Source organism: Phalacrocorax aristotelis, chromosome 4 (assembly GCF_949628215.1).
Source record: "Phalacrocorax aristotelis chromosome 4, bGulAri2.1, whole genome shotgun sequence".
NCBI classification, from domain to species: Eukaryota; Metazoa; Chordata; class Aves; order Suliformes; family Phalacrocoracidae; genus Phalacrocorax; species Phalacrocorax aristotelis.
In genome coordinates this window covers 5,792,109-5,815,465 of record NC_134279.1, presented here as the reverse complement: position 1 = coordinate 5,815,465, position 23,357 = coordinate 5,792,109, and the positions used below count along the sequence as shown (strand labels likewise).

Genomic DNA, 23,357 nt, shown 5'->3' with positions numbered 1-23,357 from the left:
GTAGTCATTCAGAAGAACGTAAGAGCTCCCTCCGATCAAGGGCACAGCCCACTCTTTCGTCAGATTTCTATGCTCAGCCCACCTTCAAAGTAAAGTAAGTAACGTTGAGGAAATGCACACAAAGAGACTCGGCCATGAGGCAGAAAAGGCTGTATTTAAATGTGACTCTCGTGACAGCTAAATCAAAACAACAGCAAAAAGAAGTGTACGTTTCCCAGTGACAGTTTAGGATGTAAGTTTACTTTAGTAAATGGTGCCAGATGTTTTAAACTCTAATTTTCCCGTTTCTTGTACTCATACTCCCAACAAAGAAGAAAGCAGAATCTCGAGTGAAACATCACCTACATCCTCTGAATAGCTGATACACTTAGATTGAACTAGGTTTATGATTTTCATCTCTAGCCCCGCATGCGCTTTCTGCAGCCCTGCCAGTATGCAAAGAAAAAAAAAAAGGAAGAAAAGCTTTATAATTTCCCTTTTGTGGAATTGCTGCTTTTGCTGGTTCTCTCTACCTTGAGTATAGTTTCATGTGCGCTGAAATTTAGAAATGACCTGAATTATTATTGGACGCTAATACCTGTTCTTATGCAGCCTGTCACCTTTTCTGCCAGGAAGGGGAAGAGAATTGGTGAAATGAAGTATCAGATGTCTCTACTGATGCTGTCAATGGACGATTTGCATTGTGTCATTAAAGGGGAACCTTGCTATAAGCATTAAAAAAAAAAGATTCAGTGGGAAGTTAATTTGCTGATGCCTTACCAGACCTAGGTTCAGTTCTGTTCCCCGTTGCTGACTTGGGGTAATGCAGACTGTGAACAGCTGAGCTCCTCCAGGTCCAGTTGGAGTGCTTTAAGAGGTGACTGCTCTTCAGCAAGGGCTGAATATTCCCCTAACTGAGCGTTAACAGCTGACAGCGTAAGCACTCCTACTCACCTCAGTCCAAATTCAGTTGGCTTGGCTTAAATCACATTGCATTTTGAACAAAGCTGGTTCTAAAGCAGACTGTCAGCAGGTGGGCAGAAACATCTTTAACAGCTAGACTAGTTTCTGAAAGAAACACCTCTTGCTTTGAGACCCAAGATGCTGGGGGTTGATGTCAGATTCCCACAGCCTAAATTCCACTGAGGTCCCTGTACGAAGTATTTTTGGTTGGCTGGTTCTAGGTCTTCAGAGATGTCAGGGTGACAGGAAACATTCAGCATTTAAGTTACACAGCTTTGCATCTCAGTAGCTGGTAACGATTGAGGCTTTAAACCTAAGCCTGTGTGTCTGTTGATTAAGTGTCCCTGGCGTGATGCTTCCTTACACTACAGCAATGTTCTTTGAAGATCATTAGGCAAAATATCAAGGTAGAGACAGGATTTTCTGATAAACTGAAATATTATGGCTGGAAAAAGTAGACAGGCTTTTAGGCCTCGAGCCCTTCGTCAGGCCTGTGAAGACACTAAGGTAACCCAAAGACTGGGTGGAGACAAGCTCCCTAATCAAACAGAGGGAAATGTCACTCTCTAAATATCAGGATTTAATGGGAGGAAGGGTGCTTTCTTTATTGATTACAAGTCAAAGGCTCTGGAGAAGCAAACAAGCACAGCTTGCCATATAATTAAATACTTAAGGAAAACACTATCAGAGAAGCCATACTCAGAAAGGGAATGGTCTTTAAAGGAACTTTGCTAGGGAACCTCTGAGTGAAGATGCCTTGTTTAACTCAGTTCAAGGTGGCTAACTGCTTCCTATTATCTTGTGCAATGTTGATTTTTTGCTATAGCAGACAGTTTTTTAGTCTTCCCCTAGGCAGAATCTTGCCTTAGACAAAATTCTCTCCCTTTTGCTTAATGATGCACATTTTTATAGATACTTTTATGAAAATAAAATTCTTAAGTACATAGCTGCAAAAAATGCCGTATGGCACTCTGGTAAATACAAAAATAAACTTTTTTTTTTCTTAGGAAAATGAATCACATAGTTATCAGCCCTTCAAATATTATAAACTTATGATGAAATGTATATGTTGAATTACCGTTAGGGTGTTTTGAGCTCATATTAGGCTCTCTTTCATCATATTGGTAGAAAGGGATAATCAAATCTGATGCCTGTTTTTGAACTTCTTCATATACTTATTGTAGAAAACAAATACAGGAGAAACACCCCTGCATTTGGATAGTCATAAATTTGATGGGAATTTGTACTAGATACTGATGCTTCTATCTCCTTTGACCATATAACAGAATGGTGTAACATGACAAAACTGGACAATCTTGATTAGTCATTGCTCAGCTAAAAAAATAACCAGTCAGAGCACCACAATCGGTTTTATTGTGAATGTGACATAGATGAAATGTCTCCATACAGCTGGTGAAGTATCAGTGGTTGCTGTTGAAGTTAATCCCCCACCACCTATTTAATATCCTTAAGGCAAAAGAGGAGAGAGAAGCACTTCAAATTTGATCGTGTTATAGCAAAAGACATGGCAAAATTGTGCCGGTGGTTTTGGCTAAAATCACCATGAAAACATTAGAGAAATGTCTCTTAAAAGCAAAACTAACAGTTGACTGCATTGTGAGCTAGTTTTTTGGATGCTTGAAGTTGAATACTTTAGTGTTCATTTAATGTTCTACTTCCAATCTGTGAAGTCTACGTGGCTCTCTAGAAGTTAAATCATCTTGTGGAAGTAATGGCAACAACAGATAACAGCACTGGTCCTGTAAGATCTCTGCTTTCCAAAGAAAAATTCTTTTTTTCTTCTGCTTAATTTGTATATAGATTGTGTAGTACTAATTACTCCAGAACAAGCTGTGAAAAGAACGCAATATTTAAAAAACAAAACCAAGACACCCCCCACCCCAAAATCTTCACACTAAAGGTAACCCAGTATAATGACAAAGCTTTGGGGCCATTTAAACCTGATACATTTAAACTGATATAGGCCTCATTGCTTGAACTGGCAAGGATTGTGGTCCTGACAGGAGAACAAAGATAGGAAAAATAACTTTTTTCTGGTCGGTAGGTTGAAGGGGTTTTATAACAACAATTCCAAACAAATTGATGCTTTTTTTCTTCTGAGAAGGGATTTGTTGCTTGCTCCGCAGTAAGAAAAACATTTGAAGTCTGTAACTTAACTGCTCCCATGATGGCGAGACCCAGGGCTTCATATGTCCTAATCTGACAAATAATACTTCATAGGCTTTAACAACTCCCATTTGCCTTATATGACTTTCTTAAATGCTTATGCTGCAGCATATCTTGCTTTTTAATACTAGGCTTATCTTGTTGTACATTCTCTGCATCCTTTGGGATTTCTAAATCCTGGTCGGAAACTGGACATCATGATAAAAGTGGAGTCATTCATTGGTTTTATGACATTTTTGTCTCTGTGGACTCTAGAGCATAAATAAATTGCATAAATTCTGAGATAATCTTTGCAATCCACTGAGAACTTTAAAGTTAATGGCAACCACAGCCACTTAACCACTGCCACCATCTCCATCATTTCACTAAAACCTAAAGGCCCAATGCTAGGCAACAACTGATAAAAATGTTATGTCACGAAAAATAACTTTGTAAACTCAGCAAATGACAAATGCCAGAACTCACCCAACATCTCTCTGTGCCCAAATACAGATAAAGTTTTGGCTTGAATCTGATCTTCTATGATGAGATTTGTATGAAAAAATTTCCAGGTCAAACCCGCACCTGCTCATCTGCTTTCAAGAGCTGCCCATCAAAAAATCCAGCGCATTAGCTTTGATGAGCTGTGACTAACTAAGAATAGCCATACTTAGACCAAAGTGAGACCATCTACCCTAAAATGTCTTTGATAGTGGTTGGAAAATGGTCACTTAGGGAAAAGAATAAGAACATGGAAAACGCACACGGCTTTCCTCAGGCGGCCTCCAGTGACTTCCACTCAAATGCTTCCTCAGCTGGATGCAGTTCCTCTGTACTGAGTAACAGTTATGAATTCCTCTTCCATGAACCTTTCCATGTGGTTTCCTCATGAGCCCACATAACTTTTAGTATTTATAGCTTATTGTGGGAAGTAATCTCTAATTATATTGTGACATGAAGAATCACCTTTTCTTTGTATCTGGATCCCACAGATCCATTTGATTTCTGTCCCCTGCTTCTTGGATTAGAGGAAACTGTGACCAAGCAATCCCCAGCCACACTTTCCAGGCACTCATTTTATAGACCTCTTACATATCCGTCTCAGTCATCTTTCTTCAAGGAAAGAAAAATAGAATAATTAGCCATTTGTTATGCAGAAGCTGTCTCATACCTTTCATTATCCTCGTTGCCTTTCTCTACCTCCTCTGTAGTTCTATATCCTTTTTGGGATGGGGGCCTGGAACGCCACACAGTCCTCAGACCACGGACAAAGTTGGGGTTTACACAATAACACAATGATACCTTCTATTCTGTTCTCTAGTTGCCTACCCCAACATTGCTAACACCTGATTTGCTTTTTCAGATCCTGCTGAGTTGACGTTTTCATTGAACTATTTTTTAAAATCTTAACCAACTTGTCTGATGATAGTCAGTTCAAAGCTTATTGTTTTATATGTGAATCAATGGTTTTTCCCCCAATGTGTATCACCTTATACTGCTAAGCCATGTTATGGTATAGCTGCTTAGTTTTCTTAAAAGCCTTTGGTGAAGGAATTTGTTGAAAGCCTTTTGTAAATCCAAGATCAGTCGGATCACCCTTATCCACGTGTTTTTTGATCCCCTCAAAGGACTTCCTTATGACTGTGAGGCAGGACTTCCTTTTATGAAAACCTTTTTAACTCTTCCCAGATAAGTCATATTTATCCAGATGTCCACTGTTCCATATTATAGTTTCCACCTATTTGTTTTGCCTAGATATCGGGCTGACAGGCTTGTCTTCCGAATCTCTCTTGGAACACTTTTGTTAAAAAATGCCAGTCTCTAACCTCAGGTAACACTTTTAAGTAAGAGTCAGCTATTTCAGCCTTGAATTCCTTTAAAGGTCTGTGAGGTCTTCTTGGTTTTATTTGCCTCATCTACTGTCACTTGTCCATGGATTTTCTTTTCTTAGTGTAATAATCGTTTATGATTCTGAACAGTTTTACTATAAGTGGATTTATCTAAAATCTAATTTAAATCAAGTAATTCTGGAGCTGAGTTCAGAAGACATTCTACAAATGTGAGAAGAAATGAGACGTATGTTCATCTTTCAGCAATAAAAGAAAAGCTGTCATTTCACCTACAGTTTCCTACAATAGTATCCTAGGTCTGTGGATTCTTTAAAAATGCAAACCTTTCCACCCATTCCTTAGTAATGAAGAAGAGAGAGAGGGAAAGGGGATATCATGATCTCTAATTTATGGGCAGCATTCTACTGTTGTAAATACCCAGATGGTCCAATTTCCTCCTTTTTATGCATTTCATTTTCTTTTCCTATCTGATTTTTTTCACATAAAATCAACATAAGCTAGTTCGCCAAAAATGCCTATTTTAACATCTTTCTAGTAGGTTCTAACTGTATCATCTGTAAACAATTTAATAAACTACCCAATTTGCTGTAGGATGTGATTTTAGCCAAATGGGAGAATCCACCAGGGGAAAAAAAAGGAAAAAAATTTGACAGTGCTTCTTTGTTTGTTTGTTTATTTAATAACATGGAAAACCCCCACTTGGAAATACATAGGTAGTTTAATGGAACAAAAGATAAAGACGTATAGCCTCTTCCCAATGAAGTGAAGATGGCTTCTTCTAACATATCCTTTCAAATCACTTTTTTTTAAAGTGCCTTCTGCAAGCTGGGTAAGGTAAGGCAACGTAGCATATGTTATTGTCCCAAATCATCGCCTAATAACATTCCTTGTTTCATAGTCGTACAACTCAGTAGTTGCATAAAGTAAAAGCAAATTTTGAAGGCAAAGCTAAACATAATTTTCCCCAAACCTTACAGATGTGGAAAAATACTTTTCTGCTTAATTCCTGCCATTAATTTTTGTTCCCCTGACTTTAGAAGCAACCAGGAACAGAGCCACATGGAAAGGATTTAATTTTCAAAAACAGTATAAAATGACAGACAAAGCGAACGAAATATATTGGTGGAGGGTTCAAATGCACGGCTCCAGCTAACATTCATTAAAGCTGATTGCTCTTCATTTTTTCCCATCAAATTTCTCTTGTCCTACAAGAGAAATTAATAGAATCCAGATGTTTTGATTGCATGAGGAACTTTGCAGTGCACTGCCAGCTAGAGAGGGTTTGCTGACTGGAAGTACAGACGTGGAATAGTACTAAAAACCAGTAGTACCAAGTTTTTAGTGAAGAGAAAAGAAATTTAAAATATAAGTCATAGGTAATTATTAGCTATATCTACGGCCAGACAGGAAAGCTCTGCCCATGCCCGTAAGAGGCATGAGCCGGTCCTCACCAGTAAAGGTAAAGGCTTCAAATTTTAATCCCTAATGTCGATTATTAGGCTAATTACTGTGTGATGGGTCGGAATTTTAGAATTTTTAGAAATAGCTCTTCTTTGTTTTCTTCCCCAACTTCAAGACTGGCGAATAAAGTGTAGTGGAAGAAGCAGAGAAATGTACTGTATCTGACTCTGGTGTGAGAAACCACTTCCTCAGAAAAATAAAATAAATCCTATCATGTTTTGGAACCTGAGATAATTTTTTCTCTAAGTGGAAATACAAAGGGTGGCACCGTCATGTTCTGAAAAACTCTAAGTCTGCAATCTGCCAAGTGTAAGGGGTAATGCAGGACAGCGCTCAACCAAGCTTCTCTTGAAGGGGAAAAGCAATTTGCTATTGTTCTCTGCTGGAAACAAACCACCTCACCTCCATGCCAGCTTGGCTAAGGTTAACAAAGCTTTAGACATGGAGGAAGAGTCAAACTTTTGCCTGTTGATATTGCTCCTATCTCTTTGTTCCCTGTCACATTCTTAGTAGGATGAGTAATAGTAACTCTGGCCACAAGCAAAAGTTTATTAATGCAGATAGCCCATGCAGAGGAATAAGAACTCTGTTCCTCTTACTGGTAGACTTGGCAACAGTCACAACTGTGCCTTTTGGTTTTGATTTAAACTATCTTTCTGTGAGTCGTGAGCTGATTGCATATGCAGTTAATAACAGGCATTGTTATTTGACAGGTGTTTTAGATAACACGCCCAGCATTTATATATGGTTCACTAAGAAGACAGTTTAAGTCAGCTGAAAATGCAAAGTTTGCCATGCCACTACCAGGAGGGTATTTCTCAGGACTTATATTACTGGGTGTCATCCTAGATGCTTGTAAAGACTTTATCATTATGGTTTTATGAACTACTGTGGAAGAAAAAAACAGGCAAAAGAAGCCACTTTCCTCCAAAACACAAAAACCAAAGTTGATATCCTTGAGCGTTACTGATTGATAACACAATAAATAGAAATCCATGCAGAGGGAGTTCCTCTGTAACTCTACAATTCACCGTGTCAGGATGTAGATTAACAAAGATCTGCTCTGTAAGTGTAAGGATAGGTGGCAACATATCACAGGCCCTCTGTAGCCAAAGACCTCTCACCATTAAATACAGTGAGTAAAAATGTATGGATAACTTGAGTAAGGAGCCATGAGTTTGGAGAGAACTCCAATGTTTCTTTGGTGTTTGTCCTACCTTTCCTACCACAGCTAGTCCCAGATACTGAGGAAATACCTTCCTGAACTACTGGCTGAAGAGAAGTAGGCTTTTTTTCTTCCTGGACTCTGAGTCTTTTGAGAAGGCTTTTGAGACTCCAGGTGTGCATGAATGGCTCTACCGCATCCCAGCTGCACGTTACAACAGGAACTTCCTTTCTTTCTCCCACTCCTTCATATGGACCAGGCAATTTGGAAGTACAGGTGGTCTCAAAGCACCCGAGGGGTCTTGGGAAAGGGGCCAGCAAGATATATGGAAAGACAAGGATTTCACAATGTGTCCAGGAATCAATATGCAAAATAGCTACAAGGGCTCCCCAAGATTTTGTTGTAAGGAAAAAGTAAAACACATTCAGTGCAAGATTTGTGAACATGGAAAAAAATGTTTGTGACACTGGAATAACTTCCTGTTTCTTGTTAATCCTGAAGTAAGGGTTTGGGCTAGAATCCATGTTTCCAGGTGTCATTCCACGGCTGTTTTTACTTATTGCTGTGTTTCAGTAAGCAAGAATTAATTTTCTTGTGGGACTTGGGGACACTCTTAGGTGTCCCTATCCATTTCATTTTGATTCCCAAGAGATGGGATGACTATATTTTTTGCTTCAGTAGATGGGAAAATTCTCACAGAAGATTCTGAAGTAGGAAAAAAAACACCCTATTTATGTTGTATTTTCTTTCTGGTTTTGGCAGGGAAAGGTTGCATCCCATTCTTCTTAATAGAGCCTAGAGGAATAAAAAATTATCTTCCATATGAAAGCTTTTGAGTCTTGAATGGAACATGCATGTAAGTAGGTGTTCTGTGTCCCTCACCTCTGCCATAATGCTTCACCCTACTCTTTGAATTGTCATGTAAAGGTGGCAGTTAAGTAACACACACTTTTTATCTATCTGCTCATCTTAGTCAACTTTTATGATCTCCCCTCTTCCTACTGAAAGAACCCAGTGCAAACATTTCACAGAATCCCAGGTTGGAAGGGACCTCAGGGATCATCTAGTCCAACCTTTCTAGGAAGAGCGCAGTCTAGACAAGGTGGCCCAGCACCCTGTCCAGACGACTCTTGGAGGTGTCCAACGTGGCCAAGTCAACCCCTTCCCTGGGGAGATTATTCCAATGGTGACTGTCCTCAGTGTCAAAAATTTCCCTCTCATGTCCGATCAGACTCTCCCCAAGAGCAACTTGTGTCCATTCCCCCTTGTCCTCTCCATGTGACTCCGTGTAAAAAGGGAGTCTCCATCTTCTTTGTAGCTACCCCTTAAGTACTGGTACACGGTGATGAGATCCCCTCTAAGCCTCCTTTTCTCAAGGCTGAACAAACCCAGTTCTCCCAGCCTATCCTCATATGGCAGCTTCCCAGGCCTTTGATCATCTTGGTGGCCCTTCTCTGGACCCCTTCCAGCCTGGCCACATCTTTTTTGTATAGAGGGGACCAGATCTGTACACAGTACTCCAGGTGTGGCCTGACAAGCACTGAGTAGACCGGGATAATGACTTCTTTCTCTCTGCTGGCGATGCCCTTTTTGATGCAACCCAGCATCCTGTTGGCCTGCTTGGCTGCAGCAGCACACTGTTCACTCATGTTGAGCTTTGTGTCCCCCAGGACCCCCAGGTCCCTTTCCACAGAGCTGCTCTCCAGCCAGGTAGATCCCAGTCTGTACTGCACTCCCGGATTATGTTTTCCCAGGTGCAAGAACTTACACTTGTCCTTGTTGAACTTCATGAGGTTCTTGTTGGCCCACTCTTCCAGCCTATCCAGATCTCCCTGCAGAGCAGCTCTCCCTTCGGGACTGTCTACTTTCCCGCTCAACTTGGTGTCATCCGCAAACTTCATCAGGCTTGATGCCATTATCCAGATCACTTATGAAGATATTGAATAACATTGGGCCCAATATTGATCCCTGGGGGACTCCACTAGTGACAAGTTGCCACTTGGAAAAAGAGCTATTTACCACCACCCTTTGGGTGCGGCCCGTCAGCCAGTTCCCCACCCACTACACAGACCACTTGCCTAGGCCGTAACACATCAATTTCTGCAGGAGGAGACTATGGGGGACCGTATCAAAGGCCTTGGAGAAGTCCAGGTAGACAATGTCCACCGCCCGCCCCATGTCAACCAGGCAAGTCACTTTGTCATAGAAGGCCACCAGGTTTGTCAAGCACGATCTGCCTTTAGTGAAGCCATGTTGGCTTTTCCCAATCACGTGCTTCATTTGACTTGTGATGGCCCCCAGGAGGATTCATTCCATAACTGTCCCAGGGACTGAAGTAAGGCTGATGGGCCTATAGTTACCTGGATCCTCCCTCGAGCCCTTCTTGTAGATAGGGGTAACATTTGCCTTCCTCCAGTCCTCTGGGACATGCTCCGTTCTCCATGACTTCTCAAAGATTATGGAGAGCAGCCTTGCGATGATGTCAGCCAGCTCTCTCAACACCCTTGGGTGGATGGCATCAGGGCCCATTGATTTGTAGGGGTCAAGCTCCTGTAGTAATTCACGTACTAACTCTTCCTTCACTGATGGGGCGTCTATGTTTGTATCAATCGGGAATTTCAATTCCAAAGCCTGGGACCCAGCAGTGTTGGTAAAGACAGAGGTGAAGAAGGTGTCGAGAACCTCTGCCTTTTCAGCATCGTTGGTGACTGACTCTCCTTTTCTGTTTAACGGTGGGCCTATGTTTTCCTCCTTTTTCTGCTTGTGGTTGACATACCTGAAGAACCCTTCCTTGTTATTTTTGATGTCATGCCTACTTATTGGGCTAAACTTGCTTCTGATGTACTACAGTGAAATGAATCAAGAGTAATCGTATCATATTCAGTTAGAAAATATAGTTTAATTGTAGCTGAGCTATGAATTAGGCCCAAAGAGTCTACTAAATTTTGAAATGATGGTTTAATGTGGAACTGAAGATTGAAGAGATCTTGAAGATTTAACATTAGTCTGATGAATACTCACCTGCATTGAATTTCATCTTTTAAATTTTGTTTCCTGTTAGCTAGCATAAAAGTGAATAACTCCCTTTGACCTGTTGCTTTTAAAGAAGTCAATGATTGATTACGTGCATGGCCGCAGTCCAGCATAAAAATCAACTATATTTGCATTGCAGTTTAAAGCAGGTATTGTTTGTCACTTGGAAGGCTCATAAGATCGACTTTGTCAGTACTGAAAGCAAGAACAGGAGAAGCAGAGGAACAGCTGAGTTATAATACAGTATGGGTTTTGGGAAGCTTGGGTTCAGCTTTTATACTTGCAAATGCACATTTAATTTTTGGTCTGGGCCTGTAAAATGGGGAAAATAACCATGACACTGTGTAACCTTGAGAAACCTGCTCAAACGTCTGAAAACTCTGTAGTTTGATAGTTTGAATCCACCCATAGTACTGTGTTCTTCCCTCTTTCCTTTGTACAGCAAAACAAGCTGTAAGATTTGTAAAGCAGTTTCTAACACTGACTTTACAAATATAGTGAAGTATTTTGTTCAGCGTCTGCCCCAGCGAGTCTGATGTTGGTGGTTCAAGCTACAGCATCTAGCAAAAGGACAGTGCATGAAGAGTTGCTATGGCATCAAGTTATGCCTGCATAAGGCCAACAGCACTGCTCGCCCTTTGCATCTGGGTAGTTCTGTTTAGGTTTTTACCAGAGAAACAGTAACAACGAAGGTGATACAACAAGGACCTCCCTGCATGAAATCTTACCTCTGATGCAAGTAACTGCAATAGATTAAAAAGCAATTCAGATATCCTCATTCCTGGCTATAGGAACAAGAATTCCAACTCTCTGATAACTAATTCCTTTCCAAATGGAGCAGATTATATTAGAAAAGCCTGCCCTCCAAAAACACCTTGATGTTTAACCCCTGCTGATCCTACATCCTTGCCTGTTGTGCTGCATTTTCTTGCCAGGAGCCAGTTTCCAGACTTCTCAGCTATTTCTGTCTTTGGTACAGGCTTCTGCTTTTGGTGATAATCTACTGTTTAGCTGGTGTTGGCCAGACTTCCAGACAACTCCCAGCGTCTGCAAATCCTGAACAAGTGTTTTTTGTGCCTCCTCAGGGCAAATCTAGTATGCGTGCTGTGACACCAAGTGTGAGGTAGAATTTGCTCCTGTCCTTTGTTATTTTCATGCCAGTTGCACCTCCTATCCCTTTATTGCATCTATCATACACAGATAATGGTATTTTAAAATGATTTTTTTTTAAATTCATTCTGATTTTCTTTGATTTAATTCTGATGTTTATTTTTGTTGATGATGGGGAAGGCATCAGTTAGTTTATACTAGAGATATCCAATTAGCACAAAACCAGTATTTTGAAAAATACACTTATAATCAGTACTGCTATTCTTACAGATGACAGAGATGCTTTACTGGTATGTAGTACTGCTATTATTCTTCCATGTTCAGGTAGAAGATTTTTTTACTTCCTCATTAGCGGTGGTATAAAGCAGAAGCACAGTGAATGTGAGTGCGAATAAACATGAAAGTGTTTGCATTTAAGTAATTTCAGAGTGTTTGTGAAGAACTGTTTTTCTTATGCAACAGGTTCATTCAACAGTTTTGAGTATTTGCCAGTACTAACGAATAGAAACCATCTTACCCTGCTTGTGATATCAACTGATCCAGGAAAGGAAATAATACCATGAGTTGCAGTAGACAATCAATTATATGGAACAAATATGACCTACTAACAGTAGGACTGTACTCACAGTGTGTGGAATGATCACTAGCACTGGCTGAAATACAACGGCGCTATTAACTGGACAAACGGAAAAAACACACTGTAAATTCATCCCATGTCTTCCAATGAGAAAACAGAGAAAATGAATCAAATAGCTAGTTTGCTGTGAAGAGTTAACTCCAACAGTTACTTTTTATTTTAATGGTAGTAAGCTTATTTGAGTGCTCTTCTATAGCAAGACCCCACTAACACATCAGAAATTTTATACATGAGCAGAAAATGTAAAATGAAAGCCCATGAAAGTAAAGCTACTTCAGATGCTTTTAAATGTAAAAGTGAAATATATCTAAGTTTGAGAACTTCCATGCATTCGGCAAGCAAACCTGGACAGGATCGTGTAACTTTCTGCTGTCCTTTCTCAGACTGATGCCTTAATGTTTATTCACAGTGCTTTATATATCATACATTATTCATCAGATTATAATAAGAACTTCTCATCTTTGTTTGTTACAGTCTGTTATGTAGCAATTATGGCGGGGTAATCAAGCCTTGGCTTTTTTTCTTTAAGAACTGGTAGTGCAATCTTCCACTCTCATGCATCTTAGACAGTACTAAATTAATTTTAAAAAGATAATTTAAATTCCCCGACTGAAACATCACAGCAGTTTTCTGAGAACACCGTATCTCCTGTAAATGTTCCAGATCGAGTTGCCAGAACGTTGATTTCATTAGAAAACCAAAATAGAAACAATTAGTGAGAGTAACCAGAGGAGCCTCAGAGTTTGCAGATATTGAAAAATCCAGAGGCTTGAACTAGCCAGAAAGTCTTTTTTTAAAGAAGGCAGCCACAGTCAGTTTTCTAAAGCACATTTGCTTTTGTAATGGGTGACTTGCATAGAACTTACCACATGTGGAACATTCAGCATTTTATAATCATTTCTATTTTACTGAGTTTTGGGGAAAGAAAGTCATTCTAGCTGATAGGGACCAACCTAACAAGAAATCAGGACCCTGGCTTTAAGGCAAGTGCCCTTTTCACAAGACCCAGAGTCTTTCCTAGGCAAATAATAGCATTAAATATTCTTCCACTTGCATATCATTTTTCTTCCCTAAATATAACTTTTTGCTTTGCAAATACACCAGTAAACTTTACCAACGCTCCTCAAGGTAGGCAATTAATTCCCTCTGTGGCAGATGATTTTTGTCCTCTGTTTGGGGGGGTTAAAGACCATGAGACAAAAGGGTCTGTCATTGTGGACTTACCAGTTGCCAGTGATGTTTACAAGAGTTGGGGCAGGGAAGGAGTGGTGCACTCCCAGTCCTTCCTCTCCTCTGCAGGGTGTAATAAAACATGGCCATTCCTACGGTGGGAAAATGCAGCTGTTCAAAAGCTACCGGCAACTGGACAAGAGCAGCAAAACTGCCCAGGTCACAGCAGCGAATAGAGAGTAATACTCAGTCTAAATGCATTTAGACAGGTCAGTACTTAGCAGGGGGGGAAATGGAGAATCACTTGCATGATCCGTGTGCTCAGCAATCCCTAATTGCGTCCCAGTGGCCGCCCCAGCTGGCCAGGCCCTATTTTGGTTCTGGGGACTCTGACTCACCACCTGCTCAGTTAGTGTCTGATCTTGCAAAAAAATAAATGGTAAGGAATTAATTCTTCCTTTCTTATGGCCTGAGCTGGAACAGGACTAGGTGACAGTGGGCAGTCACTGTAGGAAGTACCTATTAACACTGGTTACTTAAGAGAAAATAAAAATAGCGATGAACGTAGGCCCTGGGTTTTAACATTACTGTATTATTTCTCCTGAATAACAGCAGCTACATCAGTCTGATATTCTGAAAACCCTTTGCTTTCTGTGTCTTCGTTTTATATAGGGCAGTGTCTAAAGGGTGTACCCTGGTAATATTTTCTAATTGCCATTGAGATTGTTTAATCAAAATATCAATATTCAGTTCTGTTGTACCCTTATTTATGCTTCTATTGTGCTTAGTTTTTTATTATTAGAAATGTAACTGGATGGCAACACTGATTTATGTCTTCTTACTGTTCTGTTTCCTGAAATATGACATCTTTCCTTCTTTATGTAGCATTTTTTAATCTGACCTCACAGTCGTGCTGTTTGGTTTTTTTTCAGAAAAACATAATCCCTTCAAAATTTGATTCCTTCTTTTTTACCAAAGTCTGCTTTCATTTTAAACAAATATAACCATTGTAAATATTAATTTCCATTCTGCTTGTAAAGTGCTTTAAACTGTAAACTGTTTTCCACCGATCTTAACTATACAATAGACAAAAAATTAGACGACTTTAGTTATTATATGTAGCAAGACAGGAAAAGAAAGTAATATTTTTATGTAAACAGCTTTTAGGACCCTTCTGATGATGTGCAAAAACAAACCTGTTGCTTTGTCTGCAGGACCTACAAATGAAATTAAAAGGAGAAAACCAGTTTCAGCAAAAAAAGCCTTTGAAAATGTACAATCTTTGGCGTTTTATGAACTATTCCTTGTGATGAAATAGTGTTTTAAGAACATACCCAATATTGCCCTTATCTTCCCCTAGAGAATGGTTTAGGATATATTTTGATTTAAACAAAAAAATTCATATAGCTCTGAACTGCAGATATTTGTCGTCACCGTTATGCGTTAACACAGCCGATGGTAACGGCTGCAAAAGCTGTCCTACAGCTATCATTGTGAGAAACACATGCCCCTAGCTCAAATGCATCACAGTGGTGTTCTGATTTTTCCTGGCAGCTTGTGATAAGGCCATATTTTAAGGACATCCTTTAAATGAAAAGGTTAGGTTAGGATTTAGGTTTCCTGGAATCACACATTGTCTGAATGCAGTGCGCTAGGAGATGGAGTCAGAGTTCTGCAGTTTGTCCATGAGGGGCTTTTATAGACCTCCAGTAGTAACTTCAGGGAACAGTAAAATAATAATAATAATAATTATTATTATTATTATTCATACTAATAATGGTCCCTGAAAGATTTGAGTTAGCCTTCTACAGAGCCTGTATTGATTATGTATCCAGTAATCCCTCAAGCTGATGGATGACAGTGTGTTTTCTTTGTCTCTGAACTAATTGAAAAAATTCTAGTCAGAACTTTAAAAGGGAGACTCTAGAGGCAGGGGATTTGCTATTTTTTAATATAGATTTAAAAAGCATATAGATTTAGACAAATTTTTCTATTTACTTCACCAGTACTAACTCCAAATTAGGTCTGAACTACATGAAATCACAGTAGTTTTCAGCAGCATTGCACAGGCACAACTCCGATTGTTAAGAAAGGTAATTTAACCTACAAGATCTTCGTTATTGATGATGACAGAGAATAAACCAGTCTGATTCTCAGATTTTATTATACAGTTTAATTAAAATGATTTTATTAAAATGAAGTGACATATCTTAGCAATCCTGCAATCTCATTTTTATGAAATTACTTTCCAGACCAGAAATGCATGTAAATCTTTAATGATGTTTCTGAAATTGAAAACCTTAAATGACTTTTAATGTCATAGGCAGAAACTGTAGATAAATACTACTCATAGCTTCAAAACATTCGGACCATGACATGCTGGATGCCCTTTGTCTCCGTGTTCGAGGCTAAAGGACAATGGAAGCAAAGCTGCATCCTCAAAAAAAAGAGGCATCTTGATCCATTTCCAGAGCAGGCCTGAAACGAGAAGAACTGACAATGCCATAGCTTCTCCTTGCTATCTTTTGCTGATCTCTTCTTCCAGTTTCACTAGAGCTGATTTCAGGGAGAGGAAATCTGATAGTAAGTATTCAGCAGCCACGTAAGTGCACGGGTCTGCAGTGCTGAATTATCCACAGCTGCTTACTGTTAATAGCTATGAGCTAGATACAACAGGACTGGTGGGACAGTGACCCGCCTGCCTCCAGGACAAAATAGGGAATGCCCAAACTTAAAGCCGTTATTTTCCTCAGTGGTGTGGTATTTCAAAAGAATTTTGCATCACTGAAGGTAATTGTAAGTGTCTGTATAACCAGCAAAAGAGAAATGGAGGACGGATGAAACTAGAGCACAGCAATGATGAAAGGCATTGTTTTGCACCCTGCCTATGAAAGAGTCCCCAGTACTCTGCAGCCAAAACCATGTCCAGGTTAACTGATGCTTGTCGCCTCGTGGACTAAATTTTCCATTCTGATTAGACAGTTGTGAGAGATTTGAAAGTTTTTAGATTTTTTTCTGACATATCCAACAGTATTGGCTCTGATAACATGTAGAAAACCAGCTTATATTATTCAGCGGTGAATCCAGCTCTGGAGAGCAAGAAGAAAGACAGGTCAAAACTTGTGCTTGCCCCCTTTGCGTTGCTTGCTGAGGTCTTGCAAGTCTTTAATGTAAAAGATGCCCCTGTGTACCTTCATTTTGATATCTGTTTCAAAAGCAATGGGATTTTTTGTCAGAATTATTTTGTGTAGTAATGAATGCTTTTGACAGTCTTGTCTGAGATAGACATGACTGAGATTTAGTACCATGTAAAACTGTCCATTGCTTTATTGCTTTCAAAAGCTTTAAGGTTGTAGAACAAACCCTCAGAGCATAAGAAGGCCTATGAAGCCTGAATTCCAGATGCATGAGAGTTATAAAGCTGTCTTGAGCAATGACTTTTCTTGTTGCCAATCCTCTGCCACTTTCCTTTTTCTTTTTTTTTTTTTTTTTTTTTTAAACAGCACAGTGAATGTTCCTTTTTTTGACCGGGAGGAACGCTTCACCAGTACATCTTTCTCGTGTTACCCCCATGCTTCTACTTTGTTAATTAGAAAAGCATTGACTCTGTCCTGTAACCAAGGCAAGTATTTTTAAATGTACTTGAACAGTAACTAAAACCAGAGTACACAAGCAGGTGAAGTACCTGTATTGTATTTCACTCTAGATATTCAGGTGGCATAATTTTACATATATATAGCCACAGATGAAGATCATAGAATCATTAAGGTTGGAAAAGACCTCTAGGATCAAGTCCAACCCCCAGCCCAACACCCCCAGGCCTCCTAAACCATGTCCCCAAGTGCCACGTCTACATGTTTTTGGAACACCCCCAGGGATGGTGACTCCCCACCTCTCTGGGCAGCCTGTGCCAGGGCCTGACCGCTCTTGCAGTGAAGAAATGTTTCCTAATATCCAGTCTAAACCTCCCCTGACACAGCTTGAAGCCATTTCCTCTTGTCTTATCACTAGTAACTTGGGAGAAGAGACCAACCCCCACCTCGCTACAGCCCCTCTCAGGCAGTTGCAGAGAGCGATAAGGTCTCCCTTCAGCCTCCTCTTCTCCAGCCTAAACATCCCCAGCTCCCTCAGGCGCTCCCCATCAGACTTGTTCTCCAGACCCTTCCCCCACTTTGTTGCCCTTCTCTGGACACGCTCCAGCACCTCAACGTCCTGATGTGTTTTTAAAGAACGTATGAGGGAAAAGTATCATATTTTCAGGACACTTCTGTGTTCAAAGAGGCATTTCACTCCTAATACAGAAGGATAAATGACTTGGCAACAGTTACAAGCTGCGTGTACTGCGCGTATCCGTTTCCCGTCGATCTCCTCAAGCCGCTCCGCTCCTGCGGCGAGCCGTGCCCCGAGCCCCTCACCGTTCCGCGACACCCTTCGCCGCCGCAGCCGGGGCTCTTCCCCGTCGCCTCAGGTCGCAATGGTGGCGGCTCCACCGCGGTGCCTTTTCGTGCGGGGCCGCAGACCGGCTCGGTGGGGCCGCCGCCGCTCACCCCGGGCGGCTCTCCCCTGTGCTCACGCTGCTCGCGGGAAGCCGCCCGCCGGCCGCGGGCACGCCAGTGCGCAGGCGCCGCCGGCGGGGCCGGGCGCGCTCCCGGTCGGGGCGGAGGATGAGGCGGCGGCGGCGGCGCGCCGGCAGGCTCAGACGTGGCAGTCGGGGGGGAGCGAGCGGCCCGCAGGTAACGGTCTTAACGGCCTCCCCAGGATCGCCCTCCGCCGCCGGGGCTCCGCCGGGGCCGCGGCCGTGCCCGGCCGGGCGCTGCGGGGTAGGGGGGTCGCCGCCGCCTGGGGCAGGCGGGGGGCGGCGGGAGAGGGCCGGGACTGCGGGCGGCCCGCCGCAACGGGAGGTTCTGGGGAGCCGCACCCCACCTGCGCGGGGCCGGGGAGGCCGGGCGGGCGGGCCGGCAGAGAGTGGGGGGGCAGGCGCAGGTGCCGCCCTGCTCCGAGCGCCGGCGGGCACCGAGACCTGTTGCGGGGTTGTAGCGACTAGAAATTCTTAGTTAACGGGGATAGAAATGTTCACTCTCCGCAGGCGTTGCGCTGAGTTGGAGTAGATTTAAGCTTATTCTTTCACAGCTTGCAAAGTGTAATGCGCATAGCTCTTCTATTCCGTCCGTGAGTAGATACGTGCGCGCACCCCAAAGATTATGTGCCAAATGGAGATTGCAGCGTGCCTTGGGGAGGCACAGCACCCCTTCCTAGGTGATATGTTGCCAAGCACAGCGTCTCTGAAGAAACATGAACTTAATAGTTCTTCTGTTAGCTGAAAGCGAGGTCCTTCTTGATTCCATTATCCACTTCTACATGCACCTGGTGGAGTTTTACATCTTCACAGAGGTATTGGTGCAGCAGAGCATTGCACAGGTACAGCAATCCTCTGAAAAAAACCCCATGACAACTTATTCTGTAACAGCAGTAAATTAAATCGTGGAGAAGCGCTTGTGTTAGCGTTGTTCCTCAGGTTATGGGGTGTAAGGTAAGCTGGTGTTGAGAGAGATAGGGAGAGTAAAAGTTTTCATGTTTTTTTGTGTAGTGATATTTATAGTAAACAAAGCCAGGGAAAGATCCGGGTCTAGCAGATCCTCTGAGCTTTCTCATGCAATTTCCAGCGAATCTGTATGTCTCTTGTTAGGACCTGATCGCTAAAACCTGAGGTGATCTGTTTCAATCGATATTTTGGGTGTTGCCTCCAAACTATTTTCATTGTGTGTTGGTGGATATATGTATCTTGAAAAGGGATTAAATATGCTCAATATTAAATAGAATCTGAAACTGTGTTTGATAAACTTATTTTATTTTACGTATGGTTTGAGTTCCTCTCTGCAGCACAACTTCTGCGTGTTTATACTGTCTGTGGCAAGTTTGACGTGGCAAGATTTTTTTTTTGTGTGTGAGTGAGTAAGCTGTGGAGGAAGTCATTTTTCCTGGATGCTGTCGCAGCTAAAGGTGTTGGCTGTTGCAGCTGCCTCAAAGTGAAAATATCTTCCTTTATATAGATATAAAATATATGTCTATGCCAGTGAGTAGGTAATTTAGTGCTGACTTACTGTCTTTTGGAGCAGCGAAAGCTCCTACTGCCACGTCTTTTCTGATGGGGGAGGGAAGAAAGTACAGCTGGCAGCAAGAAGCCTCTCTGTTTAAACACTTCTTTTCTTCTTCCCATGTTACCTTGTTAACTAAGGAATAGAAGGTAACTCCCTAAGATTACCTATCTGAAACAGTTTAATACTGCAGCTCAGAAATCTTATGGCACATTGAGGAGCGTGGCTTACAGGATTGCATGGTCAATGTGTGAGGAAGGCTAGGCCCTGTACCCAGCTCAAAGTGATTTCTCATCTGACATGGAAGATTAGTAAAATTGTGGCATTTGGGGTTGGTTTTTTGTTTGTTTGTTTTTTTCTTTTTCCTTTTCAGAGGTGTATGTTTAACATGAGAAGCCTACAGATGGGTTTTCTGATAGGGATAGCTTTTATCTACTGACATGTGCTAGTACAGCATGAATTTGTCTGTTGTGTTCTTGGAGCTGCGTGTAATTTTGAGGCACCTTTGTGCGTGCTTCTGGACCACAATTCCTGATTTACTTTTATCCAGTTTGCATACTCAAAGACCACCCTATGGCTCAAGCTTAAGTATGTGAAGTATAGTTGGTTGGGAAAGCTATTTCAAAGGAATATTTAACATCTAAAATGCTGGTTTATATCGTGTATCTTTAGCTCTTTGGGGATGCCTGACCTTTTTGGGTGCCTTTTTGGGACTCTGCAGAAGTAGTAGGCACTCATGCAGGGTTTGGATTCTCAGTGTTTCTCAAAACAGTTTTAATTTGGGCATCAAGAAACTTAGTGGAATTCTGTTTTTGTTAAATTCAATATGAAGTTGAAATAAAAAATTCTGTCTTACGTGGAAAAGAGGAAGCTAGCTATCAAGGCTGCAAACTGTACAACTTCAATAACTTCAAATCCCTTGGTGGCAAGGGCACTGTATCTAAAAACTAGTCTTATGAAATACAATCATCTGGTTTAGTGACACAGAGTTCTTCAGATTTTCTAGTTCTAATCTTAAACGATTGCAATTACCAGGACACTGTTTTCTGAAAGTTTTATCAAAGTTTCTTTTGTCCTGCTTAAAAAATCTAACTGCAGGAAAGAAATTAAATGTCTTGTGAATGCTCTCATCATTAGAAAACTTTTCTGGATTGCTTTTAATCAAATTGAGGGGGGTTGTTGGGGTTTGGGTTTCTTCCTCCCCCCTTTCTTTAACAACAACAGAATCAAGATGTGAAAGCTTAGGGGAAAGATGTCTGGTAATAGCAAGGACAACAAGGCCCTTTTTTGCTCTCAGACCTGTCTCTTGTCTTTTTTGGAACACAGTTCACAGCCTTTTGAAACGGACAAAGAGTGAAGGGTGGTAGCAGGTGTCACTTTCTCTTTTGCAGATCTTAAAGAGGACCAGATACTTGGAATGAAAATATTGGCATCATGAGTCAACAAGGCTATGTTGCAGCTCCTCCATATTCCCAATCCCAGCCAGGAATAGGAGGCTTTTCTGCAGGTTTTGGACCACCTAATTCTTCACTTCATTATGGGCATTACGGGGACCCTAACTCCTCATACTCAGCACCTCAGTCAGGTATGAAATTGGCTTAAAATGTGTTTTCAGAGTCCACTGTTCTGTAAAGGCATTTTGCATCTCTTTTCTTACCCATGTCAGCACAAAATGCTCAATTTTACACTGCTACTGCAACAGGATCCTGCACTAGCTTTGCCTGTGTTATTGTTGATGCTCAGACCCTGATGTAAGGTGGGTATCTGACCTTCGTGTGTCAATTCCATTGTCCGAGAGGCAGTAAGCACCGGTACTTAATTCTGCATTATGACTAATAACCTAATATACATAGCCAAGGTAGGGAGATGGGAAGAGGGACCATCTCAGTATTTTGCCTGATGTCACAGGGGGGAAATCAGTTAAAATAGTAAAGGTGGCTGAAGCATTCTTTAAATTATCTAAATAGAAGTATTTGTTAAAGTTTTTAATAACATTTAGATTATGATAAGTTACATTAAATTTAGTATTTGAAATGGTGGAGTAAGGTAATAACAGAACCAAGTATCCAAGTATATTGAGGGGTTTTTAATATTCTGTGGTGTCCTTGATTTTTGTCTTAGCATGAAAACAGAAAAAGGAAGTAGTTCTACCCAGTTGCTCTAAAACTTCTTATTAAAGACAGCAGGAGTTGTGTTACCTTAATTCAATGTTGAATATAGTCAGAAGATAGAACTACTTCTGATAATTGGCTTATTAGAATACTTAAGAAAAATATTAGTTTTGGTACCAAACAAATTTTTTATGTTAGAGTAGTTTAAAGGAAAACATGTCAAGAAATACAGATTGAAGAGCTGTTTATTCAGCACTGCTGTTTACATAAATTATAGTCTCTTTGCTGTCACTGTTCTAGATCTGAATTAAGAACCATTTTTAGCATAGGTTTACAGGTTCTACATATGGAGTCTTTTTTGTTTGTCTTTTTTAAAGTTTGTTCCAAGTTTTCTTTCTGACCATGGTCTCTGAAATCAAAGGGACCTCTAGCTTCTGCCTGTAAAGATAGCTGGGTGACAGGAAATTACCAGTATGCCAAATTTAATTGCTGGGTCTGTTCATTCTTGCTTCTTTCTTACTGTCCCTCTTGGGTTCATACCTAGAACCAGTATTTTTATTGCTAGAGCAGGGCTGTATACTTGTATTTCTTGGTGATCTTGTGCTTTCCTACAGGGTTCCCACATAAAAGTACTTTCTCTTTTGCAGGTGTGTCAAAATCAGCTGTGCCTTTTGGGTCTTCAGCTCCTGTTGGGCCTCCACCACCTGGTACACATCAATTCAGCCAGACTAGCTTCCAAAATGGGCCCAGTACATCAGGGCAACAGCCACATAGGTGACTTTCAAGAGTTAATACATGAGATCTAAGCTATTTGACCTCTGTTACCTCTCTTCGGCTGCTTCACTGACATTTAAGTATGGCATCCCTTTTAACTTCAGCAGTTCTGACTTACTCCAATTCTGAACTGGATCTTCTAGTTTGGTTTCCTGTGATGTTAAACTGCCGGATCACACAGTGTGATCTGTAATCTCATTAAGTTCTATTTTACAGCAAGTCAGGTCTTTATCATTATTTGTTTTATGTTTAATTATTATTTCTTCTTGATCTTTGAAGCAATGGATCCAAGCAGCAGTATGGTACTATAAGTGCTGTTTGATATAGAAGTTGTATAGAAGTTGCTTTTTTTTGTTCACTTTCTAATGTCTTAATTCTCCTTTGTTGTGAGGTACCAAGAAATTGTTATTTACAAATTAATAGTTGCCAGTGAGTTTTGACTAGAAGCAGGTGCGTGTGTCTCTAGCCATAGTTTCCCCTCTAGCCCCCCACCTCTGCGTTAGGATGTCTTTGGTTCATTGTTGTGGGATCACAGCCAAGGCTCTGTAGGGTACTTTAAAGACCTTTTATAATGCAGTTTTGTTATACCCTCTCAAATGGATGACTGCTACTTTTTGCTTAGGTCTGAGATTGACTATGACGAGTTTATTTGAAGTGCTGTTGCCCAGCCTCCAGAGCTCGCAGGAAGAAGTGAGAGAGATGGGAGTGGGGAAGGGAGAAAATAGGGACAGGTGGAAGGTCTGAAAAGAAATATTGGAAAAATGATTGTATGAGGGGATAACCAAGCTTTATTACACAGTGGTTATATTGCAGGTAGTTATAAGTGTGTAAATATGCTTAGCT

At 41.1% G+C, this 23,357-nt stretch overlaps 1 protein-coding gene across 4 annotated transcripts in view; it reads left to right on the top strand.

The window, feature by feature from the left end:
• The first annotated feature begins 3 nt into the window (after positions 1 to 3).
• SEC24D (SEC24 homolog D, COPII component) overlaps positions 4 to 23,357 on the top strand; it is a 74,249-nt gene continuing 50,895 nt past the window's right edge. The window contains exons 1-4 of one of the 4 annotated variants that reach the window (XM_075090128.1): positions 18,179 to 18,267; positions 18,852 to 18,952; positions 21,021 to 21,214; positions 22,388 to 22,514. In XM_075090128.1, the coding sequence (XP_074946229.1) occupies positions 21,064 to 21,214; positions 22,388 to 22,514 (278 nt within the window). In that variant the 5' untranslated portion in view covers positions 18,179 to 18,267; positions 18,852 to 18,952; positions 21,021 to 21,063. Of the gene's footprint in view, positions 95 to 18,137; positions 18,268 to 18,332; positions 18,355 to 18,851; positions 18,953 to 21,020; positions 21,215 to 22,387; positions 22,515 to 23,357 lie in introns of those variants that run through there. The other 3 variants (XM_075090127.1, XM_075090126.1, XM_075090129.1) reach the window with 3 other exon arrangements.